This window comes from Dermacentor silvarum, chromosome 4, assembly GCF_013339745.2.
Source record: "Dermacentor silvarum isolate Dsil-2018 chromosome 4, BIME_Dsil_1.4, whole genome shotgun sequence".
Classification (NCBI taxonomy): Eukaryota; Metazoa; Arthropoda; class Arachnida; order Ixodida; family Ixodidae; genus Dermacentor; species Dermacentor silvarum.
Window position 1 is genome coordinate 101,552,988 of NC_051157.2, and position 26,535 is coordinate 101,579,522.

At 47.1% G+C, this 26,535-nt stretch overlaps 1 protein-coding gene across 1 annotated transcript in view; it reads left to right on the plus strand.

Annotated features, from left to right (window-relative positions):
• The window catches only part of LOC119448798 (glutamate receptor ionotropic, kainate glr-3), a 30,764-nt gene extending 5,268 nt beyond the window's left edge, over positions 1–25,496 (plus strand). The window contains exons 3-9 of the mRNA XM_037712013.2: positions 1,032–1,132; positions 1,444–1,534; positions 3,977–4,135; positions 5,026–5,170; positions 16,658–16,875; positions 24,219–24,502; positions 25,145–25,496. Of these exons, the coding sequence (XP_037567941.1) occupies positions 1,032–1,132; positions 1,444–1,534; positions 3,977–4,135; positions 5,026–5,170; positions 16,658–16,875; positions 24,219–24,502; positions 25,145–25,496 (1,350 nt within the window). The remainder of the gene's footprint in view (positions 1–1,031; positions 1,133–1,443; positions 1,535–3,976; positions 4,136–5,025; positions 5,171–16,657; positions 16,876–24,218; positions 24,503–25,144) is intronic.
• Positions 25,497–26,535: the final 1,039 nt, after the last annotated feature.

Consider the following 26,535-nt stretch of genomic DNA (forward strand, 5'->3'; position numbering starts at 1 on the left):
CGCTCCTGGCATGCCACAAATAAAGTCCCTATATGAGAAAAGTACCGCCATCTACTCTTTCCTCCGCCGCCTCCTCTCCTAAAGCGCTTGCTTTTTTCTATACTTTTTGCTTGCGAAAGCCGAGTCGACGGTGGCGCACCTAGAAAGTCCACGTTGAAGGTTTCAGGCCGGGCGCGCGCCGCCGCCACCGCCGGCGACTGCGGCTGCGCAGAGGACTTTCAACATGGCTCTGAGGTGGAAAAAAAGAAAATATAAAGAAGTGAAAAGCGCGCGCTATCATCGTCCAATCGGATATACAGGAGAGAGAGAAGCGGCGTTTATCAAAGGATGGCGGTACTTTTCTTATATAGGGACTTTAGCCACAAACGCAGGCAGGCTAACCAAGTTTGGTACAGTGCCTAGAACGCTGTCGCTTGCCGACGTCGAACGCGTTGGAGGCTAGTCGCTCGATATCAGTCGGCCAGCTTCGCTGTGTCTTGAGCTTTGCGTGGCCTAGTGCAAGCTTTCGCTTTTTTTTTTCTCCTGGCTCAGTGCGCCGCGGAGAGAAGAGAGACAGGGGTCCGGAAGGCAGGGAGCTGGCGAGGAGGAGAACGCGTGCGCATGCACGCCGTCTCCTCGTCCTCATTTTCTTCCGGGTTGCCATGGCTACCACGGCTACAAATTACGGCTGGCTTAAACAGCTTCGCTGTTAAAATAGTGCTTGGAATCTAGTAGAAGTGAGTGGTGACGTTCCTCTCAAGATATGACACGATGAACGTTGGCTTTGCTTGCAGCGAGTAACTAGAGCAGTGGTTCTCCTACAGTAGCATGCTCCAATGATACATTTTATGATATTCCAATGATACGCATGAGTCACACATAAACGTTGTCAGCACGCGTAAACGCTCATTACATGAATTGTAGGGCTGGACGATGTTGGCAACGAAAGCTTCGAAGTCGAGTTAGTAAGGTGGTCCGGCCACAGCGTCTTTCAGATATGTAGTGGCCTAATGGCTTGAAACCTTCAAAGCTGTGAAGTTGGTTCTGTGCAGGCTCCGCCATGGGTACAGCCGGAATACAAAGGGGAAAAGCTCCACGTGGCCGGCATATTTGGCCACATCCTGCAAGCACTCGCTGACTTCGTTCCTTTCAGGTGAATAAACTGCTTAGTGCGGCGTGTTGCTATTTTTTTTTTTTTGGCCAGGATTTTTACAGCAAGGGCGAGGAAATAAAAGATAACATACGCACTTGTTTCTCATGGGCGACATCGCTTCAACATGTGGGGCGGCCAATATACACACCCAAACTCCAATTTATTCAGCACCTTAATAATAGGGGAAACAATAAACGGCCGAATGCGATAGAGCGGTTATATAACGACACGTAGAATAAGTAAAATATTGTAAAATAGTGTTGACGAAATTAACCCTATGCGTATAACAGTCCTGCCTGGCGATTTTTCAGCTTCCACGTCACGTACGACCCACAGCGTTCGTTCGGCACTCGCCTCGACAACGGCAGTTACACCGGCATAATCGGACTCCTGCAGACCGGGGTAAGCGATTTTCCCGCCTTGTAACGGGACGTTTGCTTGCACATGTCTGTATGCCGCGGACTCTTTGTCATTCGAGTCTATTGCTGAAAGGAAGTAGGACGTACAAGAAGACAGGTCGCCACAAATATCATGATACGTAAATAATGTCCTAGTAAACAGAGAGTTGTCCAATATTTCCTGATGCTTTTATTTCATATAAAATTAGCGTAACTTGCACTAGAGGCGCCATGCTATAGAGACAGCGGAGCTGATGGGACCCTAGCTAGCTGGTCCTGGCTTTGAGCTAGACTAAGCACTACCAAATCATCCCCAGCATTTCCCGGATTTATTGATTATTGATCGATTATCGATTAGCTATTGATTGGCTATCGATTGGCTATAGCATCGTATTGGCAACGTATTTGGGCTAGGCTAAGCACTGCCAAATCATGCCCAGCATTTTCTGGAATTTATTGATTATTGATCGATTATTGATTAACCACTGATTGGCTATCGATGGCTGGATAAGCTTAAGTAGTCCCAACCATGCTTAGCTAGACTTGCTTGTTCAGCTTCGCTAGTTCACAGGGGTATGTGTCATTGCGCTTGGACCCTTTCTGCACTGCCGCCAGAATCGGCCCACATGTTTTCCGACGACGGATGGACTAAAGGCCAGCTTAAAGAGCTCCGCTGTTAAAATTATATCATCAGTGTCCCATAGTGCAGTTCCCTGTTCGCAATAGCTTTACAGATCAAGATGGCAACAGGCGGCACTCCGATGCATCTGCAACTATAAACTTTCTCCAACAAATTACTCCTAGGACCAACATTATTGCTGCGAAGTTTTACCCCGACACCTCTAGAGGTGTGAGAAGATATTGTTCATTCATATTTAGTATTAAATAAACAAATATGAGAGGGTAGGTCTCTTTAGCGCTAGCTATTCGAAATTCAAAGAAAAAGAAAGAAGGAAACAAGATGACAAAGACACATAACGAAATATAAAACAAACACTGCAGACACTATGACACTACTCACAAGCACGTAACTACGAGTTGGAAAAGTCACCACATCACACTAAAGGAATCCCACATCAAAACTGGTCTATCAACTTTAATGGAATGCGTCACACTCAACCGGCACTCAGCCGCAGCTCGAGCTGCCACTGATTGCCGGTTGAGTGTTACGTAATATCATGATCATGATATTGTGCACCGTTGAATACCCCACTAAAGCTCCAATGCCCAGTCAACAGAAATTATTTCCCACAGAACCCTATTATCCTACACATCTCTGTATTGCTCGAATGGTAGCCATTTGCATGTCCAGCATCCCTTCCAAATTTCATCGCGCCAAGTTCACCCGTTCTCTCAAAGTAAAATAGTATACACGTCTTGCGTTGACCATTTTAGGGGATGTTTGCGCATCTATTCGCAATAACGATTTCTCAGTACGAGGTTCAGTAGAGGTCTGCAGGTATGCTGCTGACGGGCGAATTAAGCACAGCGACCCATTACTTACTTTCCACGAAATAGTTTCTCACTACCAGTTAGAGCGGAGGAGTATTCCACTACCTCATCCTAAGCTCAACAGGTCTCAATCGTCGACTTTTAGAATGCTCCAAACGGGGTGCTTTCCTTCGAGGGGCTTTCTAAGTCGCATCGCCCCAAATATAGAACCACGCTGTCCAGATTGTGGTGTGCATTTCTGTACATTGGCTCACATGCTCTGGCAGTGCCCTGCGTTACGTAACGCACCGTTAAACAAAGAAGCGGACTGGGACAAATGCCCTTAAAAGCAGCGTACTCTAAGTCCAACTCCAGGCTGTCCAGAGGGCCTGCGAAAGGGCGGAGGACCACGGTCTTCCTGCCCCTACGTGGACGCGGCCAGCGACTACTACGGACTTCCCACAGGGGGTCCCCACGTAGTTCCTCGGGACCAAATAAAGTTCATGTCTGTCTGTCTGTCAGTCTACAATAAATTAATAACATTGCTGCAAAGATGAAAATAAAATCAAGCAAGCAAGCACTACTTCAATAAACATTTTGTCTCATGTTAGCGAACTTAAATTTAATGAAATACCATGTCTTATTTTTGCCGATCTGATGACATGTCACGATAGAATTCAGCGGTAAACGAAAACAACAGAAGGATGAGGCACGGCAGTTCCTCTACGTAGAAAGCGACAAAGAGTCGCACAGCGGTTCCGTGCTGAAGAGCCACCACTTTCACTCATCTTATTGACGCAATTATCTCATTTTCCACTCTTTTTAGGTAATATATGTGAACCCCACACATTCTTTTATGAGGCAACTAATAGTCACATTCGAAGGGAGATTTCTCGCTTTTAAGATAAGCAACCTTCTGCATACTTTCTGAAAAAAAAATGGCCGGTGCTTTCTTCAAACGCCTGACGTATAAATGCCGTCTTCTGGCTATTTCGCTTTCTTTGCACTTGTGCAGGAGGTTGACCTGGCCGCTTCCTCGGTCTTCTTGCAGTCTGACCGCGCAGAGGTGGTGACGTACGCACCCGTCATGTACACCAGCCACTGCGCGCTGATCGCTGTCGCCGGAAAGCCTTCTGTCAACGCGTTCGGATACCTGCTTGTCTTCGATTGGCAGGCAAGCCAGCCATCGTCATAAAACTTATCTGGCTGTCTGGAAAAATATTGTACGGAAAGATAACGTGCGCCCGAGGGGAAAAAAAGAATGAGAAAGCGGTGCAAGGTATAGTTATGGAGAGGAAACAATAGCTTGATTTTTTTTATTGGTATGCACATTTGGCATCCTATAACTTTCATTGTGTTCTTTCTCATTTACGTCTCCATGTCGTTATCTAATGCTGAGTGGATGGCCAGAGCTTGACACATATGGAAAACCCCTGGGGGGGGGGGGGGGGGGGGTTCGTTACGAACGAAGTTGGAAGTCGATTCAACCCCTAGTTGAATCGGATCATAAACAATGTCTTCCTGTGTGAGTTCGCGGCGTCAGCGAATTGACCGATAATTTCCTTCTTTCCTTCTACCTCTCTCTCCCTGTGATCTTTGTGTTCCGCATTCCCCTTCCCCCGGTGTAGCGCAGCCAACCGGACGTTATTCTGGTTAACCTTTCTTTCTTTCTTTCTTTCTTTCTTTCTTTCTTTCTTTCTTTCTTTCTTTCTTTCTTTCTTTCTTCTCTTCTTTATTCACAGGGAGAGTAAGAGAAGCGTCATACCACTTAAATTGTTTTACTGTACTATCTTTGGGATCGGACCACGTTTTTAGATTGCACATGGCCACGGAAACGGCCCATGTTAAGGCTGTACTACCTTCGGGATCGACCCGTCTAAGACACTAGAAACATACATATCGTACATACGCGATACGCAAACGTGTGGGAAACTTGCTAAGAAAGACACTGGGTTTAGAATGCCCCCCCCCCCCCCTTCCCCTTTACATATCCAGAGTGGATGGCCAGAGGTTGACAAATGACGGTGACAAGAACTTTATTTGGTCCTTTTTTTTCCCGGCCAGGCGTGGGTAGTGATTGTCGCCATGGTTCCGCTGATGTCCGCGGGTCTCGCTTACGTCGAAAGACGGCGGCCACGAAACAGAGACAGCTTCTTCCGAGAGGCGTACGACAACGTCTGGGACATACTCTGCTCTTTCGCCTACAAAGGTGAGCATCGAAATGTGTGAAATTTGTGTTCTGAGGCGTGAGGCCGGTGTTCTTATTCGATCGGTTGATGCCGTTGGTGCTACTATGCACCCCACTGCGATAAATTGTTTCAGTGAGAAAAAAAAAAAGACAAAGAAAACGAATACCAATACGACAAGAAGAGTGCAAAAAATAAAATACAGATTCAGCGCATAGCGCGACAGTAAAGATACTTGTAGGCTTCGCTTCACGTCATGAAAGCTTCGCTTCACGTAGAACACGTGCGTGACAACCGCTTTCTTTTCTTTTCTTTTTTCATTTTCTGTAGGCTCCGTACAGTGAACAGGCGGCGCAGCTGCGCAGCAGTGGTGGCGCGATGCTCAGCGTCGCATGTGGCGGGCGGCGCGAAACTGGGAAGGGGGGAAGACAGCGAGATTTCGGAACTACGTATACACGCCTCCGAAAGCCGCGCGCATATCCGCGATCCGTCTTCTTTTTTTTTTTTTGTGCGTGTGTGTACGTGAAAGTACAAGCGTGGCCCTCTGTGATGTCACAAATAGTTTTTGCGGGGTTCAGGCCTATTAAAGGAATAGACGATTACTTTCACGGTGCAGCGTTAACCAGCGGAGGCAAGCTCTACGCTGCTTCGCATGTTGCTTGTGTGAAAGAAGTGGACGGCGTGGACGTTCACGCGAAGTGCCGTTCGCAACAGGGAAAGCAAGTATACGACGTCATCCTTCACGTGAGTAAAGCTTACTATTATACTAAAATTGAAGTAACTAAACTGGCACCCTGAAAACGTTGTAGTTGACTGATTTTTAATCGACGCCTCACTGTTGGCAATGCATGCCTCATTTCGCTCCGGCGCGTTGTACGCCGCGGCCTATCATTTGATGCCCCTGTCACACTGTTACTTTAGATTGTCATACAGCTCGATCTGGACCGCGTGCAGCTACACACTCACTCGTAGGCTGTCGTCAGCACAGTCATGTCGAGTGAGCTAAACGATTCGGATTGTTGGATCGTGTGGCAGTGACCATGCTATCCTCGTTGACTCGTTTGGGACCCAGTCGGAGCCACCTGCTGCGCTGATAAACGAGATTTATTAACTAGGCGATCTTAATTTACATGACGCGAATGTTCGTTTTTCACCATGTACAATGATCGAGGCTCATTAGGCCCCTTTCACAAGATACGATTTCGCTGGCGAATTCCTTTCCTTGCATACGCACTTTGCTTTTACAATGATACATCGCAAATGTATATCGCAAGAAAAATCGCACAATGTGAAACCGCGCCTCTCAAGCGCCAGCGGCCGAAACGAGAATCGTCGAATTAGTGCTCGCCAGCACAAAATAGGCTTCCTTGGCATAAAATATTACTCATCGCACATGCCAGTGTTATGCTGATCATACCGAATGCTAAGACAACGGCAAGCAGTCGTCAAATCAGCAAAGTCGTGACAAATTTCTTTTAAATGTTCAGCAGCTGGTCATGGCCGCTGGCGTCGCACAACGAGCTGTGAAACGCGCATGTGTAGCACGCTTTACAGAACAAAACCTTATCACAAATATCAAAGAAGCTGACTTACTTTACTCTCCTCACAGCTGCGATCCATTTCTTTCGCCGTTCGATCTCATAAGACTTGCCAGGAAACCTGTACAACTTTATCCCGGGCTGGCCTTCGTGGTCGTGACAGCCCTTTACGCAGCAGTATCGCCGGTTCCACTTGCCTTTTTTTTTTCACCTCCGACGCTTGCCGATGAAGCGCATGCCATTGCACCGTCGCAAGACGTATAAAAAAATAAGGAGGCTGGTGAACAAAGCAAAACGGCTTCAACCGTGGCCGAGACGAAATGTAGCGCGCGGGAAAGAATACTCATCGAGCCGGCCGAGCTGCGGCGCCCACTTCCCAACACTGCTGCGTCGCTGCGCCAGATGGCGCCAGAGCAGCCGCAAACTCGACTGTACAGACGCAGTAGCCAGCGGCAGCGATGGTCAGCAAAGTCCAGGACGGTTAAAGCTTTGATAAATGTGTTAGATGAGCAATGACAGTGAGTGCTTCAAAATCCGTAAACTTCCTAAGAAAGAAAACAATGACACCGGCAGAGTTGTGAGACCTTCCAGAATGACCCCCGAATCTCTGATGAAGCGAAGTTCGAGAAAAAAAAAGAAAAAGAAAGAAGAAAAACTCGCCATGCGGCCAAGCCGTCACTAGTATTATTTAAGGACAAGCTTGATGATGTCTTTTACCGTGAAGTATTAGCGAAACAATCATTTTTGTAGCGTTAGCTACACTGGCCTAGCCAAGCCCGTTTCGCGCGGCACATCAAGAGCCGTGCTGCGCATGCGCAAGGATCAGTGATGTCACACGGCTTGCGCACCACCGGAGCCACCGGAGCCGGCACCTCTCGCGCACTCCGCCGCCGCCGCGCGCGACTCACCGCCGCCGGTCTGCGCATTCCAGAGGAGTGACGTCGTAGCCGTGGTAGACGCACTGGCGCCGGCGCGCGCTCGCTCGCTGTGCACTCGCCGCCTGACACTGCGCTGGAGCCGCTGCGCTTCTGACTGGCGTTTGCCAATGTGGTATAGCCATGGAGAAGGAGAGCACAAATGCTGCTCAACAGCGCAGAAGAACGGAGAAGCTTGACTCATCGGATCCCGAAGTAGTTGCCTGGCAATTAGCGGTTGAGCGTAGGAGGAATGAATACATGTGCCACATAATACGCATACCGCGTGTGTGTCATTGGAGCAGCAGTAATCATGACAATCAAGCTAATCCTTGACAATCTAGACAACCAGGAAAGCTAAGAATAATCATCTGAACCTTTGCCAACGCTACGTATATCCTGGCATAGCCGAGCTAAGCCACTGCACGTTTTTTTTTTGTTTATCAGCAATTTGGCCATTATGGACGCCTTTGTTACTGTTTTAGTTTTTATTAGTTATTACAGTTAGCACCAGTTAAGTCGTAGGCTCGGTTTGAGCGGTGAATTAAATTTTATGCGTAAGTGTCAAAAGACCCATTGAGCGAAATGCAGCTCCTATAATGTGAAACTTGGGGAGGTGCGAAGCATGCAGTGATGCACCACTAATGGGCTCATACTGCCTTCAGCAATGGCTCATAGACGTCAGACTCTGGAGTTTTGCAAGACGCGTAGCGCCACCTGCCGGTGCGAAGACGTAATAATTGAGTAGTGCATAGTCCGACTCCCTTGCTAAGTTGCCTAAGGAGCTACGAGTGCGAAACAACGATTTAACTTAATTTTCGTTCATATTGCGAATGTTTTGCGCATTTAATACCCAAAATGAGAGCTATGAATTTCTCCGCTAGTCGGACGCGCCGCCGAACTGCCATAAAGTTCTTGTTGACGATGGCGAGCACGACGGCAACCGCGACAGCTCCGCGCGCTACGAAGAAACGCCGCAATCGACGTTACTGTTGCGTTGTAAATTGCCATGAACGTGAAGGGACTGAATAACAACGTTCAGTTTTACCGATTTCCATCCCGGTCGTATGAAGGAGAAAGGCGAGAGCGCTGGATACGGGCCGTTCGCGTGTTGGGTAAGCGAATTACTCGCATTCTCCACAACACAGCCGCTCACATGAGAAAGTGTGATAATGTTGGTCTACTGTAATTGTGTTGCGTAGCCCTGACGAGGGACTATGGCAACCAAGTGAAAACTGAAGAATCTGCAGCCGCCCCTTCGTTGGCAACAGAATAAACAAAGTTGTGAACCATCCTGCGTATGTGCCATCGATATTTCTACCTGTTTACACACGTCCGCCTCCGCTTGACTCAGCAAGTGGAACGGAGAGATTTGGCAGGTCAGTTTAACCAAACATTTTGGTTCCTTTACGAATTCAAAATCGTGTTCTAGGGCATTGTGGTATCGCGAGCTCATTTCTAGTTTCGGCTTTTCCGATACAACAAGCACGTTTCGCAATGCACTGAGCCCTCTTGACTGCGTTTTTTTTTTAATCTGAGCAATAAAGTTGCTGTGGGAGCACTGGATGAGTAATTGCGAAGTAACGCCCGTGTGTAGAAAAAAATGTTTTGTTTATTTACATTCATTTGTGCGCGTGTGTTGTTTTAAGCGTCTGCTAAAATTCAAGGGTACTGAGCGGTGCTGTAGCTCCCGCGAGACAGGAATATGCTTCGCGGAGGGACTGTAGGAAGGTTACTTTCGTTATGTTCGCAGGCTGTTTGCTGCCCGAAAAAGGCTTTGGAAGAATTTATTTTCTGTAAATAATTACGACATTAAACATTACGATAAAATGCTTAACCCTTTGAGGGTCGATTTTCATTTTTGCCTAGTGCGACCCCCCAGGGTCGATTTCTTTAATTGCTGATTTAAATTCTTCGAAAGAACCAATTTCGAAAAAAAATGGTCGTAATTTTTAGAGTGATCGTAAAGTGACGAGAAAATAGATTGTGTTGTAAAATACACAATGTTTATTCATGAATAAGAAGATAAGCGAACTGAAAAATGGTTGTGTGCACGTCCGAAAACCGAAACAAGTGAGAAGCATTCGTCTTATCGCCAACAAGGTGCGATAGAGTTTTCGTGGTCTCCAAAAAAGGAAACCCCAAAACGGTAGCATCGTTTGTGTATATACGCGCCTGCCCGGCAACAGATGTAATCGCGCCGCAGTGAGCGATAAACAATCGAATAACAAGCGGTCTCCCTTTGAGAGATTTGAAACCAGATAGCCATCAGTTTAGCGCGTGCAACAACACGCGAATGCTAACACGTGTTCAAACGAATAAATCCCAAAATATCGTTCGTGACAACCTTTAGGTTTGGTTTGCCTTCGGTTGTACCCCGCGAAAACGGACACGCACGTATCTCCATTTGCAGTAAATACAAACGGAAGACAACCGTGAAGAAAACATTCGAAGATGCGCGATAACACGCTCGAACGCCCAGGAAGCGAGAGCTGAAGCGAGAACGCAACTGAAAAGGCGAAGGTCGCCAGGGCCATTCGCCCCTGATAAAGCGAGCTTTTTACCACTGACCGTAAGCTACATAGTTAACTGACTTAATCATATATGTACTTCATCGCTTTGACATTATAAACGCACCCACATTTAACACATTTAGGCGCTAGAGAACGGACATCGGAGTGCTTGCCTCGAACTCGACGTTGTACGATGCTCGCTGTACTTGCGAGTTGCAGCGCGCCGAAATAACACCTGAAACTTCTTTTACATTGTACACGTACTTCGCTCTCCTCCCTTTCCGAAGCGTGCATGGAAGAAAGAAGCTTTCCAGGTCCTTGATTTTTAGGAAACCGTGCCTCAACAAAACCGAAAGACGGGGCTCCATTGTGGCCTATGCAGCTTCGCTTGCGGACAGCTTTCTTTGCACTACTCAGTTTGCGCCAACGCTGCGATGGGGGCGCTGGTGGCGGGTTTTTCCGCAGCGCCGCCTGGGCAGAGTCTGAAGTCTATAGCCCCGTAAACGCGGCCTCCCCATTACGACGACAGAAGAGAAGTGAAATTCGACGCTGGAATCAGCGGCAACGCAGACAGCTGTGGAAGATGACAACGACGTCGAGCGCGAGCACGAACCGCTTGCTCACCGTGACGACGACGACAGGAGACTCCGACAGCCCGGGCGCATAAGGTGTTTCGCACCGAAAGAAAAGAAAACAAAAAGAAAAAACAATACAAAACAAAACAAAACGTGGGCAGCTTGCACTAGTGGTGCAAGGCTGGAGTAAACAGCGGAGCTGGTGATCGACCTAGCTTTTCTTCCAGGTTTTAGTAGGCTTGGCTAAGTTTTGCTACGCAATGTTAAGTGCTGCTGGGCACGGTATTCAGAATCGGCTCGCCGCCGACGTGCAGATTCTCGCCTTGCCGCGCTTCAAGATGAGCGGCTTCTTTTTCGGGTGTCCGGATCTTCTTTGGTCGTCCCATGTCAGGCTACATGCACTCGCCACAGAGTCAACGACAGTTCTGCCGCCGTGACCGTCGCGGCGGCTCTGAACTTTATGCCCCTGGTGACGTCACGGCCAAGCTGCGCCTCCACACTTGCCGGGGCGTGGCTGGTCGAAACCTGCCGAGCCGACGCCAGAGGCGCCTGCTGCAGTCACGGACACCGGGCGCTTTCGGCGCGAACGCAGGGACACGTGGAAACGCGGACGGCATCGGCAGCAGCTCTGCGCGTTGCCTCGTTGGTGCTGCTACAGTGGTTAGAATAGTGCTGCTACAATTTCTATCTCTCTCTCTCTCTCTCGCTCTCATTTTTTCTTTCCCTCTCCCGAGCATTGCGCGCGCCGCCCGCATGCTCTCCTTCCCTCTGCTTACCGTCCCATGTCAAGGCAACAGGTGCACGGCCCGGAGAGGAAGTGAAGCACACGCCGCTCCGCGAGGTGGTTGCTAGGCAACCCAGGTGACTCATCACTCAGTGATGTTTTGCGGCTCGTGGCACAACTTACGGCCGGCTTAAACAGCTCCGCTGTTAAAAAAAAGCGTGATGCCCTTCCAACTCACTGTGAAGAGGGAAGAACACCGAAGCTGTTGAGTCTATATTTTTGGAACTCTATTGGGACTATATTTGCGTGCATTTTGGAATTCAAGAGACGTGCACTCAAAGTTCCCGGTTCACCAAGCCATCCTTGACGACCATGTTAGCCGTGAACATGTGCGGCTTCTTTCTAGTCAGGAGAATAGTGCTGGGTAAGTTGCCGGTGTTCGTGTGCGTCATAGTGGGGACTTTAGCCTGTGTGCATTGGCATGCAAAGGCATACATAACAATTGCGAAAAGAGACTAAGTTTTATTTAATTTTAGAGTCCGGCTGCCTGACGGCGGCGCGCGTACCAGCGCAACACACGCATGACCGCCAAGGGAGAAGCCACGTCACCTTATACGAACCCCCCACCCCCCGGACATTTTAGTAGGCGCCACGAGGTGGCGCTACGCTTTGAAGCGGTGCAACTTTCAGCTGGCGCCACAAGGGTACGCGACGCTCCGGAGCGATGTGCGATAACACACAAAGAACCTAAACATCATATTGTAGAGACTTTGATGTTTTTAGGCGCGAAGCACCTTATGCGCCCGGGCTGTCGGCGTCTCCTGTCGTCGTCGTCATCGTCATAGTCACGGTAAGCAAGCGGCTCGTGCTCGCGCTCAGCACGCGCTCAGCACGCGCTCGACACGCGCTCGACACGAGCGCGTGCCGAGCGTCCCGCGTTCGTCGTCGTCGTCGTCTTCCACAGCTGGCTGCGTTGCCGCTCATGGTTTCAGCGTAGAATTTCACTTCTCTTATGTCGTCGTAATGGGGACGCCTCGTTTACGGGGTATGAGCTTGCGCTTACTGGCCCCATCTGCGAGGTAGTTCTTAGCGACTCACAATCCACAGTTCGTAACTACGCGCGGGGGCTCATTTCCCCCGAAGCTTTTCAGATCCTAAGGAAAGCTGATCGACAGCGCTTCGATAGCACCGCGATCATGTGGTTCCCAGCGCACGTCGTCACCCCGACCGACAAGGGCCCCTCTAACTTGAATGAGATGGCACACCGCTCTGCGCCAGAACTGACCCGCCGCGCAGAGTCTGATACCCTCTTTACACGGTCACCATGAACGACCATCGAAATCAACGTCAGTTGAACTTTCAAACTGGCATTGAAGTGAATGACTGTTAACTGCGCTTACACGGACTTTCGGGTTAAATTTTGCTATCACGTGAGCGCGCTGAATTGAGAGTAATATGCGATAAATTATTGCATATTTCCTCGCTACGTTTGCATGGCTATCTTTAAAATCTGTTTTATTTATTATTGCGCTGTAACACTTATCTTTCTTTGACTGCAAAACATACCTAGTGGAAAAAAATTTAACGTGAATCTAAGACGATCCAGTCGGAGCCGTTAGATTTTTTAGTTGGCGAGACATGTGTAGCAGCGTGTCCGTCATGGACCTTGTCCACACGATATGCTTTGCAGCTTTGGCAGCTGCGGGTGGCACGTTTTCATCCACGGAGGCTGCCATCTTCCCGTCTCCGTTCAGGGACTGTCAACTGAGACCCTCGACCTCCGTTGAGGCCAACGATCGTTGAGATGTCAATGACAGTTGGAGTTGCCGTGTAAATTCGGTAAACTGCCATTGACATCTACTGCCATCAGCTCAATGGCAGTTGAGAGTACCCGTGTAAAGAGGGTAGACACCCTCTTCGAGTTAGGACCTCCTGGTGCGAAACACGCGAGAACGCTTAGTCAGATATAATGATATCACCAACCACTACCAGTTAGGCAGGAGGATATTGCCCCCACCTTACCCCAAACTGAAACGTCGCCAGGCAGTCGTCTGGCGACAACTGCAAACACACACCTTCCCCAGTCCGGTGCGATTGCGGCACATTTTCCCCACGCAATACCCGAGTGCTCTTTTCAACTTATGTCAGGCAACTAGAGCGACACTCTCACACATGTTGTGGGAGTGTCCTGTTATAGGAGCGAAAATGGCAGTATCTCCGGAGGCTCTTGCGTCGAAGTGGGCCGCCGCTCTGCGCAGCTCCAATCTCAAGACACAAGAGTGGCCAGTCCAGCGGGCCCGGGAGGCGGCGAGGAGGCAAGGCCTCGAAGTCCCCTCATGGGAGACGTGAGCCCGGGTCGTTAAACTTCGCCGGATTTTAATAAAGTTGTTTCCATTCATCCATATGAGCCATTGCTTAAGGCAGTATGAGCCCATTAGCGGTGCATCACTGTATGCTTCGCCCCTCCCCATGTTTCACATTAGTGGAGCTGCATTTCGCTCAATGGGTCATTTGACACTTACGCATAAAATTTAATTCACCGCTCAAACCAAGCCTATGATCTTGGTCGTGCTAACTGTAATAACTAATAAAAACTAAAACAGTAAGAAAGGCGTCCATATAATGGCCAAATTGCTGAGGGATTTTTTTATTAAACAGGGATACGCCAATCGCAGCACGCGTACTAGCGCTGACGTGCAGACATGGCCGCCAGGGTGAGCTGGAGCTTAGTCACGTAATGAAGAAGCAAACATAAAGTACTACGAAAAGCGCGGTGTGGTGCATAAGTTTTTTACGATCCCGAAATATAAAAAAGCCGCCATCCCGACGTTTTCATACAACGCCGCAAGGTGGCACGACGCGTCTGAAATTGTTGATTAACTTCCGGTCTATCTACTTCCTGTCTGTTGCCGGATGCGATCTCCTGGAACCTATCCTATAACAGCTTCTCTGCAAAAAGGCCCGAGTGTGCTCCTCGCAGCATCTTACGGGCAAAGATGCGTTTTCTGTTTACTTGGAAGCTTTTTTCGCAGCAGTCGTGCACAGCTCTTACCGCTTCACCGCCTGCGCGCGCAAGGCCGTTGCGTTCGCTCTGGCAATTTTGAAAGCACGACTGCACACAGTTAGCGCTCTAGAATTAATACTTCCGAACTTCGAAGGACACTTTCAGCGGTTGACTTGGAGTATGGAGAGTCTCCTATGCGTGCACAAAGTTTCGGGCAGTAGAGTTGAGCTACTTGCTTGAAGCAACAATTGAAAATTGTCTTCGACTGCACAAATGAAGCCTCCGAGGATACTTTGGCGCAGTTTACAGTAGCGCCCCGAGGAGGAGGAGGAACAAACTTTTATTTAAACCAGCAGTTTAGTTGGCTGGGCCTAGGCCTCCCTGGGGGGGACATCGAGGTCTTGCCTCTTCGCCGCCTCGCAGGCTTGCTGGGTAGCCCAGAGTTGGTCGTCGAGTTGGGAGCTGCGCAGGGCGGCGTGCCATCTCGACGAGAGGGTCACGGTATTATTTGTCGGATATTGGTTTTTACATTCCCGTAGCATGTGGGGAAGCGATGCTACCTCAGTCTTACAGATCTTGCAAATGCTACTAGGGTAGGTGTCTGGGTAGATCCTGTGGTAACGTGTTAGTGAGGGGTATGTGTTTGTCTGTAACAGTCGAAGGGTGGTTGCCTGTGCTCTGTTTAGCTTGTGATGAGGGATGGGGAAGGTTCTTCTGTTGAGATAGAATGGTATACAAAAGTTTTTAAAGTTTCTGCTAACACACAAGCTATTTTTACGAATGTTAATATCGATAGAGTGAGCATCAAGAAGAAATGCCATCAGCACAAATTTGATCATTTTCCATGGCCTCATCAAGCACCTAAATCTGCGAAGTTAAAATTTTGAGGATTTTCTACCCTAACCAACCCGCGCTCCACTCTCCTTGTCCGCGCATCATCTTTGACAATCGCAAAATTCTCTTTAGATTTGATTGCGATTTAGCTACAGAGGTTCTTTCAATAATTTTTTTTTCTACATCTGTATCTGGCGTTTGGAACGTGCGCTTATGAGCGGACGTTTTATCGCAGGAATTCTGAACACTATAGTTTCGCGGTAAGATCGGCTTAAAACTCTGCTTCCTTAGCGTCACACATGCATGGATTCGACGTAGGTGCTTCAACGTGCGAGAATCAGTAAAGAAAGGCATGGTCGACTTCAAACATCTAATTTCACCAGTAGTTAGTAAACTTCTTAAGGCCTAACTAACATGTATACATCTCGTTGGGTTAGTTGGTTCATACTTTCTTGCGGTTAAAGGAAAGGAAAAAGAAGGCGCGAAGCCGCATATCTGCTTGCTTCGCTGCACATGCCGTCGAAAGACGATAGTCTTCTGCCGCCCCTGATACGTAACACGCTCTCTTCTTTTCTCTCTCACCCCTCACGCTCTTCCTCTCCCCTCTCACTTCGCCCATGATGGATGCAATGGATGTTTTGCTGAATTCAATTCAAATTTCCAGCGTTCGCCCGGCTCTCGCGTCATCTGTTGGGACCTTTTATTACTGTTGGCTTAAAGCCGGCTACAGAGCCGCGGCTTCAGTCGGCTTGTTTTTTAACGCATAGCGTCTCTTCGACACCATTTCTAACACGTTGATATATTTTTTTTTCATTTGCAGCGTTTCATTGCTAATTTCTTTCTGTATGTCTCTCTTTCTTTAAATGTCTCTTGCTCTCATGTTATCTTTCTTTTACCCATAGCTAGTTCTGTTACAATCTCAGGTACAACGCAATGATATGGTTCCCATAAATGCATGTTGTACAAGCGTGGGTGTATGACCTAGTGGTTATGGCACTCGCCTTCGTACCGTGGGTACCCGGGTTGGAGTCTCGCCTCGCCTCGCCAAGACCGTTTATTTTATTTATTTATAACTCTCGCTCTCTGTCTGTCTCTCTTTATTTCTCTCTCTGCACCTCCTCTCCGCATGCTTGGTTTTGGCCGGGCGGTTGAATCTAGTGACAGACAAAGTTTTTCGCGTTTACTAGCCCAAGAAAGACTATCGTCTTTAAAATTGACATGACAGTTGCGGGTTTCCCTCTATCCTGTCAATCTTTCTTCACATAGTTTCACGCCTTTTTACGTTACAAGAAATAAACACTGCGGTAGTTCCAGGAAGGTAATCGCTCAGCGTCTTCTCCTTAGCGTCCATCATTCTGAGAGTTTTCGCAGCAAAACGTGTTTTCCTCGACGTCTCACCCTCTTGCAGGGCACACGGCTCACACGGACAGCTACGCCGGCCGGCTACTCCTGTCGTTCTGGTGGCTGGCGGTGCTGGTGCTAACGAACGAATTCGCTGGCCACCTGATGGCCAGCATTGCCATCAAGAGCGAGCCACCGCGATTCCGATCAGTAGAAGACGTCGCGTACCAGACGTCGATACGACCGCTCATCTGGAAGGACACGGCGTTTGATGCCTACGTGCGGGTGAGTGCGCGTATTGAGGGTGTAGCAACTCTCAGCGATAGGATAAGTGAACGCTTTGAGCACGAGTGGATGGTGTAGTTGGGCTCAACATACTGAGGCACCTGTGCGGAAAGGCGAAGGACACAAGAAAAGTACACATGACTCTATACGAGCGCTTGAAGTTTATTGCTGACGAGCCGACATACACAGGTACAGCATATATGTGCGGTGTGCAAGGAAACAAAAAACAGCATCAAAAACACAGTGAAGGATATGTTAAGTCATGTCTAGACTGAATCGTCCACTGCAGCATAGTGTCAGATTTTATTTATTTGACATACCCTCTGGGCCGAAGCATTACAGAGGGAAATGCGAAACACGAAATACAAAGGATATATATATATATATATAAGCAGCATGTGCAACATAATGAATCAAGCATGATTAACATGGTTATTATAATAGTAACCGACACTAAAATGGTTTCTATCTATACACATAAGATATAGCGAAGAAAGAATAAAACAGAAAGAAATAAAGCAAGATAAACATGGTTAACATAAAAATAGCAAGAACAAAATGGGTTCAATTTATCCAATATTACCCAGGCTTTCTTTTTTAAGAGCTCATGGTTTAGAGTTGTAGTAATATTCTCAGGAAGGTGATTCCACTCGTCAGATGTGCTTGGAAGAAATGAAAGTGAAAAGGAATTAGTTCTGAAAGAAGGTATACCGACCTTGTTAGCATGATCTAATCTTCGAGATATATATTGCGGTGACTGAAGTGGCTCATTGTATAATTCAGGGTGATGAAAGGTTTCATGAGAAAAAAAAAAAAAACAGAGACGTAGTTGTTTGTCATGCGATGCGAGAGAACGTAAGTTAAAACTTGATTTCATGGCGGCTGTGCTAGCAGTTCTGTTATAATTAGACTGGAGAAAACGGACTGCGTTATCCATGACCTGGATCCCAAATAGACGGGACGTATTCAAGCTTTGGATGTATTAGTGTTTTATACAGCATCAGTTTTAAGGCTGATTGGGGAAGCTAAAGGTTAGGACGAAGAAAGCCCAAGGTTCTGCGCAGGGAGTAGTCCAGGCAATATCACTCTTGATATGTACACGAAGGTATCTGTAGCTAGTCTTGGGGTCCAGGGGAACGTTGTTAAGAAGGTAAGTGTATGGGGCTTGAATGCTTCATGATGCACGCAATAATTTACACTTGTTAATGTTTAGTTCCATACACCACGTCGTGTACCAACTTGAGACAGCGTTAATATCATCGTTCGCAGTTGTTATTTCTCGAAAATTTACACACTCATCAGGAAACAAATGAATATGCGAAAAAACTCAGGACGCCAAATCATTAATGTAAATTAGAAAGTGAAGAGGGCCAAGTACCGAGCCTTGAGGTACGCCAGAGTGAACACCGCTAAGCTTTTAGTCAGTGTTGTTAGTCGAAACGTACTGACAGCGGTTAGTAAAAAAAAAAATAAATAAAAAAAAAATAAAAAAAAAAACCTCAAGCAACGTAACTTGCTATCTATTTTTAGAAGACGAAGCTTATGTGTAGTAGTTCATGGCATACCTTGTCAAATGCTTTTGAGATATCTAAAAATATGTGATTTATGAAGAACGCTGGCATCAAGGATGACACCCAATTTATGCGTGAATAATACTAGTCGCGTTTCAGAAGAGTATTCTTTCCGAAGCCGTGTTGAATTGAATTATGGGGTTTTACGTGCCGAAACCACGATCTGTTTATGAGGCACGCCGTAGTGGGGGACTCCGGAAATTTGGACCACCTGGGGTTCTTTAACGAGCACCTAAATCTAAGTACACGGGTGTTTTCGCAATTCGCCCCCATCGAAATGCGGCCGCCGTGGCCGGGATTCGATCCGAAGCCGTGTTGCGCGTACATGAAACAAGGGATTGATTTAAGAAAGTTAGCAAGACCTGAAAACAAGATGTGTTCTAAAATTTTACATCAAATGCTAGTAAGCGAAATCGGCCGGTAGTAAAGTGGGGAATGCTTATTATCTGATTTATGTAGTGGAAAAACCTTGCCGGCTTTTCACTCAGCTGGTAAAGAACCTGTATCAAGCGACTGTTCAAAAATCTTTGTTAGTATTATCGAGGAGTAGACAGCAGTGCTGTTCAAGTACTTGACGCTAATAAAATCGCAGTCCGAGGATGATGAAAGTTTAATTGATGAAAGTCTACACCAGCTGGGTCAATTATTATTGGAAACATTACTGTATGGGTCTAAAATTGTGCCGCAGGTAGACAAACATTGGAAGTGTGAGATAAATGTTTTTGAAAAAGCATCGTTCAGGGCATATATGCGCATCTGCTTGATGGAATGGCGTTACCTGTGCCATCGACTAAGCTTACGTCAGCCCTTTTGCTGGGGTTTATAATGAGCCATAATTTCTCAGTACCAGTTTTAGTATTGATGGCAGAGTACTAAAATGAAAGTTGTCCTTGGCGTTTTGAAGCGCACTTGTGTATTGCTCTGAAGCAACTTGATAACCTTTCCACCGAATGAAATTTGAACTAGTTTTGGCTGATCTATGCAGACGTTTTGTCTTGTTTGATAGTCGTTTAATATGGGCGTTGTACTATGGCGCATTGCAATTATAGGTGACTGTGCGTAAGGGGATGTATCTGTCTGTGAATTCATTAACCTTAGAAAGGAACATGTTCGAATTCGTGTGAACATCTCGCTGGTCGAAATCTTTCAGACTTGTGTCAGGAAATGCGCACAGGCCTGCGTCTATAGCATCAAAGTTGGCTTTCTTGAAGTTGCGAAAGGTTTTAGATTTCTTTTCAGCTTTGAAATACCGGAGATTAATCTTAAAGGATAGTAAAATGTGATCGTCTAAAGAAGGTATGTGGGTGATATCTGATAAGAGGTCAGGATGAGACATCGAGGATGTTACCGCTAGATGAAGCTGTCCTTGTAGGCCCTATTATTATTTGAGTAAGGGAAATCACTGAGCAGAAATGAAGAAATTTTTGGCTAATGTTGAAAATGGCTGTTGAAGCGGGGGATCGAATTTCCAGCAAATGTTTGGAATAATAAACTCACCTAGTAATAACATAGGCTGGGTGCCGCAAGGACACAAAGTTAGTAACGTTGTGCAGATAATCAATAAACCTGCATGAGCAATCAGAGGCGTGATAACAGACGCCGTCAACTATTTTTTTATTCGTTAACTGAAGGAGTACCCGAAGTATCTCTAAGCTAGGGAATATTTGAATACATTGCGATGGAATATTCTGGCGTACAGTGGCCAATACACCACCACTCTTGTGTGTTGTCCGGTCGCAGCGGTAAAAAGAAAAACTTTTTGGAAGTTAAAAGTAATTCACGATCGGAAATATGAGGATGCAGGCAGGTTTCGTATAATACAGTTAGGTCAGCATTACATGTATCAATTGTGGATGCACGAGAGTCCCGTTTACTTACAATGCTGCCTATATTAGTAAAAAGAACTGAAATTTATGATTGTGTAGTCTTACTGTCCCTCGGGAATTCCTATGACGTAGTGTCCCTAGTGTGAAGCGATTCATGGCTCTCAGTTACAAATCTTGGTGTACATTCTTTTACGAAGCCGCTTTTAGATTCGTACTCGTAGTGGTCTTTGTTCAAAAGTAATTTTTTGTGTCCGAGTTGGAAGGGGTAGGCGCACCTGGTTGGTTGCTTGCAAATTCGACAAGTTTCTTCCGGGCCTGGCGTGTAGCAAGTGAAAAATCTTCAGTGACAGAAACATTTATTTCAGTGTACTTCGTGCACTAAGTATCTTATCTTTTGTTTTATACGAGGAAAATTTACCAATTATAGGCCTGTGTTTGTCTGGCTTGAAGGTTCCAAGACGATGACCTGCACTCAATTGTGTTATCAGGCAATACATAAAAAATACCAGCTAATAACATCCTTGCATTGGCCTCACATTGCTCCCAAGTTTCTTTTGGGTCAGCACTGCCATGGGCCGTGAGTGACCATTTCTATGCGTCGTGAGTGATCCTATATTTCGTCAAGACGTGATTGCAAGTGGTCGTGCAGGACTGACATGGCGCCTACTGAGCTCTGTACCATAGCTACGTCTTCATCGATGCAGTCAAGCGTGCTCGTTATCTTTTCGAGCTCGTTTAGTCATATCTAAATTCCTCCAATTTTATTAAAGACGATAGTCTTTCTTGGGGAACTTAAACGCTGAAAATTTGGTCTGTCTGTCTGTCTGTCTGTCTGTCTGTTTGTCTGTCTGTCACCCGATTCAGCCACCCGGCCAAAGTTGGACCACTTGCTTACCGCGCACACTACTTAAACTGGTACGGCTGTTCATACTTGTGAACGTTATCGATCACAAAGTAAATATTACACATATCTGAGGCGCAACATCACTAGGTAAGTATTAGGAGGTGTGTTCCTTTAATAGAAAATACATAGATACGTAACTCTAAAGACCCTAGCTTCTTAAGCTGCGCTGAAAATGCCATGCTATGCGCGCCGACGAACGACGTTCCCCGACTGCGCGCCGACGAGCGCCCTCTGCCATGGAGGAAGGAAACCCTCTGCACAAGCTCATGTTTCCCGATGTATTGCCAGATGGCGTCCATGTCTCACGCAGCGCCTCCTCAATTTTATCAATGCCAGCCAGATGCGGCCGATTCAACATAAAGGAAGCGCTGTCTGAGGCAGGGCAAAACATAAATGGCCGCTTGATGAAATAATGCGGTAAAATGAAATCTGTTCAAACAAACCTCCATTGCATTTATCATGCCAGGACGGAAATGGTACGAGAACAGCATCACGGGTGGCCTGCGGATCAGACCAGCACTCATGTAGTACGGCCGGCAGAAGACTATCGTCTTTCGACGCCATTTGCAGCGAAGCACGCAGATACGCGGCAATTTTTTTTACATGTTCTCTTTACTTGCCTTTGTCGCTTTTATAGCAGATACCAGCTCAGCGTGGCTTTTTGCGGACTGAACCGAGTACGCGTCTGCATCTTCAAATAAAAAAGGATAGTATCTTTTCAGACGGGCACTCGAATAAGGATTCGGCATCTAGCAAAGCCTCGAGGCATCAGGGCTGGAGTTCATTTCCATAACGCCACAACGTAATAGCAAAAGGAACACAGACAGACAGTCGCAAACAGTTTCAAAATACACTTGTGGGCACAGAATCATAAAAAGGCATCGGTTACTTGTCTTTCTGGGTTACAAGGAATGTTATTTACAAACATGCGGTGCATAAAAGCGCGAAGGGTTCGACATGTTGGCTACTTTACCGACGTCACCACTGAAGGAACCGCTGCCCTGTCAGAAGCTTAAATCGGCTGTAGGAGCAGATAACTCGGTCGGTGATGTTGGCGCGAAGAATTCCGGGCATGAACACGCTTTGCGAATTCTTATTGTGGAAATGAGATGAACATGATGTGAAATGTTGGTTTACTTTCACATGTGTAAAACACAAAACAAGCGAGCTTGAGCAACTGTATTGAGATGAATTCTTCCGCTATAAAGTACACTCCAGCAGACGAACGCCTACGAGTTTAAAGCCGAGCTACAGCGTCACATATTGTGAGTCGCATATTTCGAGGTTATCTTAGCATTCTCGGCACCAGCAAAACCACTGAAAAAGCATCCGGTTCGGCGGCATTCACGACTATATCCAATAAAACAAGAGGCTTTCAATATGACTGAAATGGTCACTCGTCTTCTGGTAGGGGCAGCAGAAAAATGAGCGCCAAGTTTTCCCGACTCCTTAACCTATGACGAAACGTTTACGACGCTTGACTCTGCTATTTACGCTCGTTCACAAACGGTGCATGCACGCAGATGCTGCTTTCGTCTCACGGTGATTTTTTGCGTGGTCAGTTGACATTTTTTTTTTCATCCGCTTTCAGTGAACATAAAATTTTGCAACTGCATAATTACAATAAAGCTGGAAAGTAAGTACTACAGCTGAGTAATCTAGAGATGGAAACCTGGTTCTAGTGTACGTATGCACTTGTCGCCAGAATGACTGTTCGGCACACATAGAAGTTAAAACACCAAAACTCGAATCCTCTTTCTTAAAGAAAGATGGTTGAACGCGAAGTTTTCACCCATTAAAACTGAATCAAAGTCCAAAGCCAACGACCACGCAACGAGCCTAAGAAATGCTGAGCGACCCATTGCGATGCATATGTGGTTTGATTGCTTGTTTAGTATTGTACTTTGTTAACGTTGAAGTTGAATGAAGACACATTTCGTTAAGTTGCGTAGCCTTTATTTTAGATCATGGAGCCGCTGATTACACACACACACTCACACTTTCACGGACTACATGCCTTGCCGATACACGGACGGGATCGGCCTTACAGGCACGATCGCGATCGCGCTTACGTTCGCGTACGGCAGCCTCTTCTTCTGCTGTGCGCTGCACCCGCGGCCTGGTGACGGACGGGAATGCATTCCGTGACGCGCGTAGTGCAATGCAGTTATATACAGTTCGTCTGGGTAGCGTGGCGTTGCAGTTCCCATTGTTTTTATCGGTACAACTCTGAATGTAAACTGCAGTGTTCTACGATTGTGTGCGCAGATGCGCCGATAGTTCCAGTGTGTAAGTTGGCTTTCCTGCAGCGCTTTTTCGGCGCTCATGGACGAATCAGTGAGACATAGAAAACTTTCTTTAATAAATTCGTCACAACTTCCATCTCTGGTCTCCCTAAGGGCGTTGCAGCTGTCCAGATCTAAACTACTCGACGGTATAATTTTTTCGTCGCAAGCTCAATACCTGACCCCGATTTCTTTCATATAGACCCTGATTGCTAGAAATCAAGTCATTTTCGAAATTATACAACAAGGAAGGATATTTAAAAATATCAAAAGTCCTTTCAGTCATAGTGAGTATTGCCGTCCAAATGTTATCTAGGTTTAGTTGCAGGCAAAAGTGCCATGCTTTAGTTACGGTCAGAAAGTAGCACCATGAGAATAGCTGCGAACTTAGAACACTTAACTTCTCTAACGAAGCGTTGGAATGCGTTTCACTCACTTCAGCCTCAACGAAGAGTAACAAAGCCGTAACATCCTTCCTCAAAGAAGCTATGCCAAAAAAAGCAGCACTTCTGTTCCCATGCTAGATGAACGATTGCAGCGCCAGGTTTTCCTCTCGCGATCTTGGTATGAAACTCTATGGCGTCGAGTGGCCTATTGACAACAGAGCACACTGTGTTACGGCGACCTAGGTTCATAATATTTTAGGTCTGCTGTGCTTTTAGTGTTCCTTTAGTGCATTTGAGTGCCGCTGCATTTCGTACGAGAACTACTGCAGATTTATAATTTAGGCGTTTGACGAACGCTATTCTTTGCGCAGACGTCGGAAAAGCCCTCACTGCGCGCATTGACCAGCCTGGCTCTTCGCCAAGACGGATTCGTGCCCCTGTCCGAGCTGTACTCCCAAGGCTCCCTAGAGCAGCTGTACAGTGGACGCGCTGTCTTAATCAACGACCGCGACGGGAGCATGCACATGCTTGCTAAACACTGCCGCCTCACCGGAGGACGGCTGTACGTGGCTCCGGAGCTGCTCTTCACGTCTTTCAGCACTATGGCGTACTCCAAGCGGCTGCCAGCGGAACTGCAGAAGAGGATTCAAGCGAAGTACGCTTTCAGATTAAACTTCGGCTATTCGGCACTCCCTTGTGACGCATGGCTAGTGTTCATAAAGTTCTTTCACACGATAAAGATAGTTACAATCTGGCAGGGACGAAGGTGAAATAACCGGAAGGAAACGGTCACAATGTACATACGCATGTCCCTTTATTATTATTTTTTTGTGATTAACCAGCCATGAAAACATATTCGCCAAGAACTGAGTGTTGTTAGAAAGCCAACTGAAGTGCGAAAATGGAGTAGATGGAACCTCCTTCACCTTTACTTTATTGATTCCGAGGTAGGCATTACTTAACGAATGCTTTTTTTTTTTTTTGACAGCGTACCGAGCCACCCACACCCTTTTTAAGTACTTAAATAATGTTAAACTGCAAAATGCGAAAATTAAAACCTTTTCCCGCACATTTCTTTTATTTTATTTTTCTTAACAATTTTCGCCTGGCGCAAGTGGTTTGAAATTGTCATGGGTGATGAGCAGCATTTATTGGAATCTCAGGTCTGCTTTTGCCCAACTATATATAGTCCCAGATGGGCGCTACCCGCATCCTTACCATGTGCTGTGTTCTCTCTCTCTCTCTGCATTTGCGCCCTTTCTCAACGTACCATCCGGTCTGCTCCGCTTCACGGAAGAATGAGGGCCATCATGGAGTCTGGACTTCGCCTCGAGTGGTACAACGAGGGAGTGAAGGAGTGGCACCGCTGCCGGGACATGCAACGGTCCGGCGCCTCCAAAGCCGGCGTGCTGTCTTTCGAGGAACTGAGCTACGACGACATGGCGGCCATATTCTTCCTGTGGGGCATCATGGCGACATTCGCTCTCGTCGTCTTTCTGTTGGAGATGTGTTTCTACACCATGATGACGCAACACAATTGTGTGCTCCCACGCATCGCACCCAGACGTCAATCGCACCGGCATCCAGCACATCATCTTTCGCACGCATTCAAGAAGTCATGGCTGATTATTAATAAAGACCGCACTTGATGTCTCATTGTCATTAGTAAATGACGCACAATGCCCGCTAATGTCGGAATTGGCACTGGCGAACGTCCGTCTTAATGTGCCACTGCAGCAAAGCAAGGCTTTTGCTTGTATAAGGTATACGTGCATGTGTCGCTTGTGTATATTACTACCAGTTTCCCGCAAAGTTCACGTTGTGTTTACAAATAACAGTGCAGCCGCACTCAACATTGCCAAGACGGCTCCCCCAAATCGTATTTTTCACTGCTTGAAAGAAAGCTAGGGTAGTAGGTACTGCAATACATGAATAACTGTAACAGATACAAATACGTCAGAAAGCTAGGATGAATAGTATTCTGGGTGTAAAGAAATTACGGGAAGTTCGTCATACTGAGGAAAAGGACGCAAGAAAACCAGTCGAACTCATGATGAAAACCCAAACTACATTTATGATAACAAAAACGAAATTACACGCGGACAGAACATTAAGACACATGGCATGACACACATACAAGGCTACAACGACGAAGGTTGCCGTGAGTACAAGAAACGAACAGTCCAAGACTGCTCACGGTACGGTGGCCAGGAGACGAGAGGTTACCGAAGTTAGGGGCGATGACGTGACGACGTAGAACACGCCTCGACGTTGGATGGTGAAGAGATGGCTCTTGACGAACCGGAGACGACCGCTCAGCAGTCAGCCTGCGTCCGAACTGCAGTGCACGTTGCAGTAATGGTCAGCCTGCCCAGCGGACAGATTGCGCGCGAGCCGCAGTGCTCGGCGCATACGCGGCCAGTCCATGAACGGTGCTTCGTTGAACAGCTGACCGCGATCCGGAATGCTGGCGGCAAGGGGTTGCACAGCCGGCCAGGCCACGCTCCGAGCTGCAGTACTCGTGCTAGCGAAGCGCCTTAGCCAAAAGCAACGGTCGGGCGGCAGCTGCATGGACGGCCGCGTTCCCTGGAGCCTTGATCGACGGTGTCCGACACTTCGGCCTGCTGTCTTCCGTCTCCCGCTACCTAGGCGTCTCTCTCGCTACGAAGCATTTCCCCACGTGCTCGT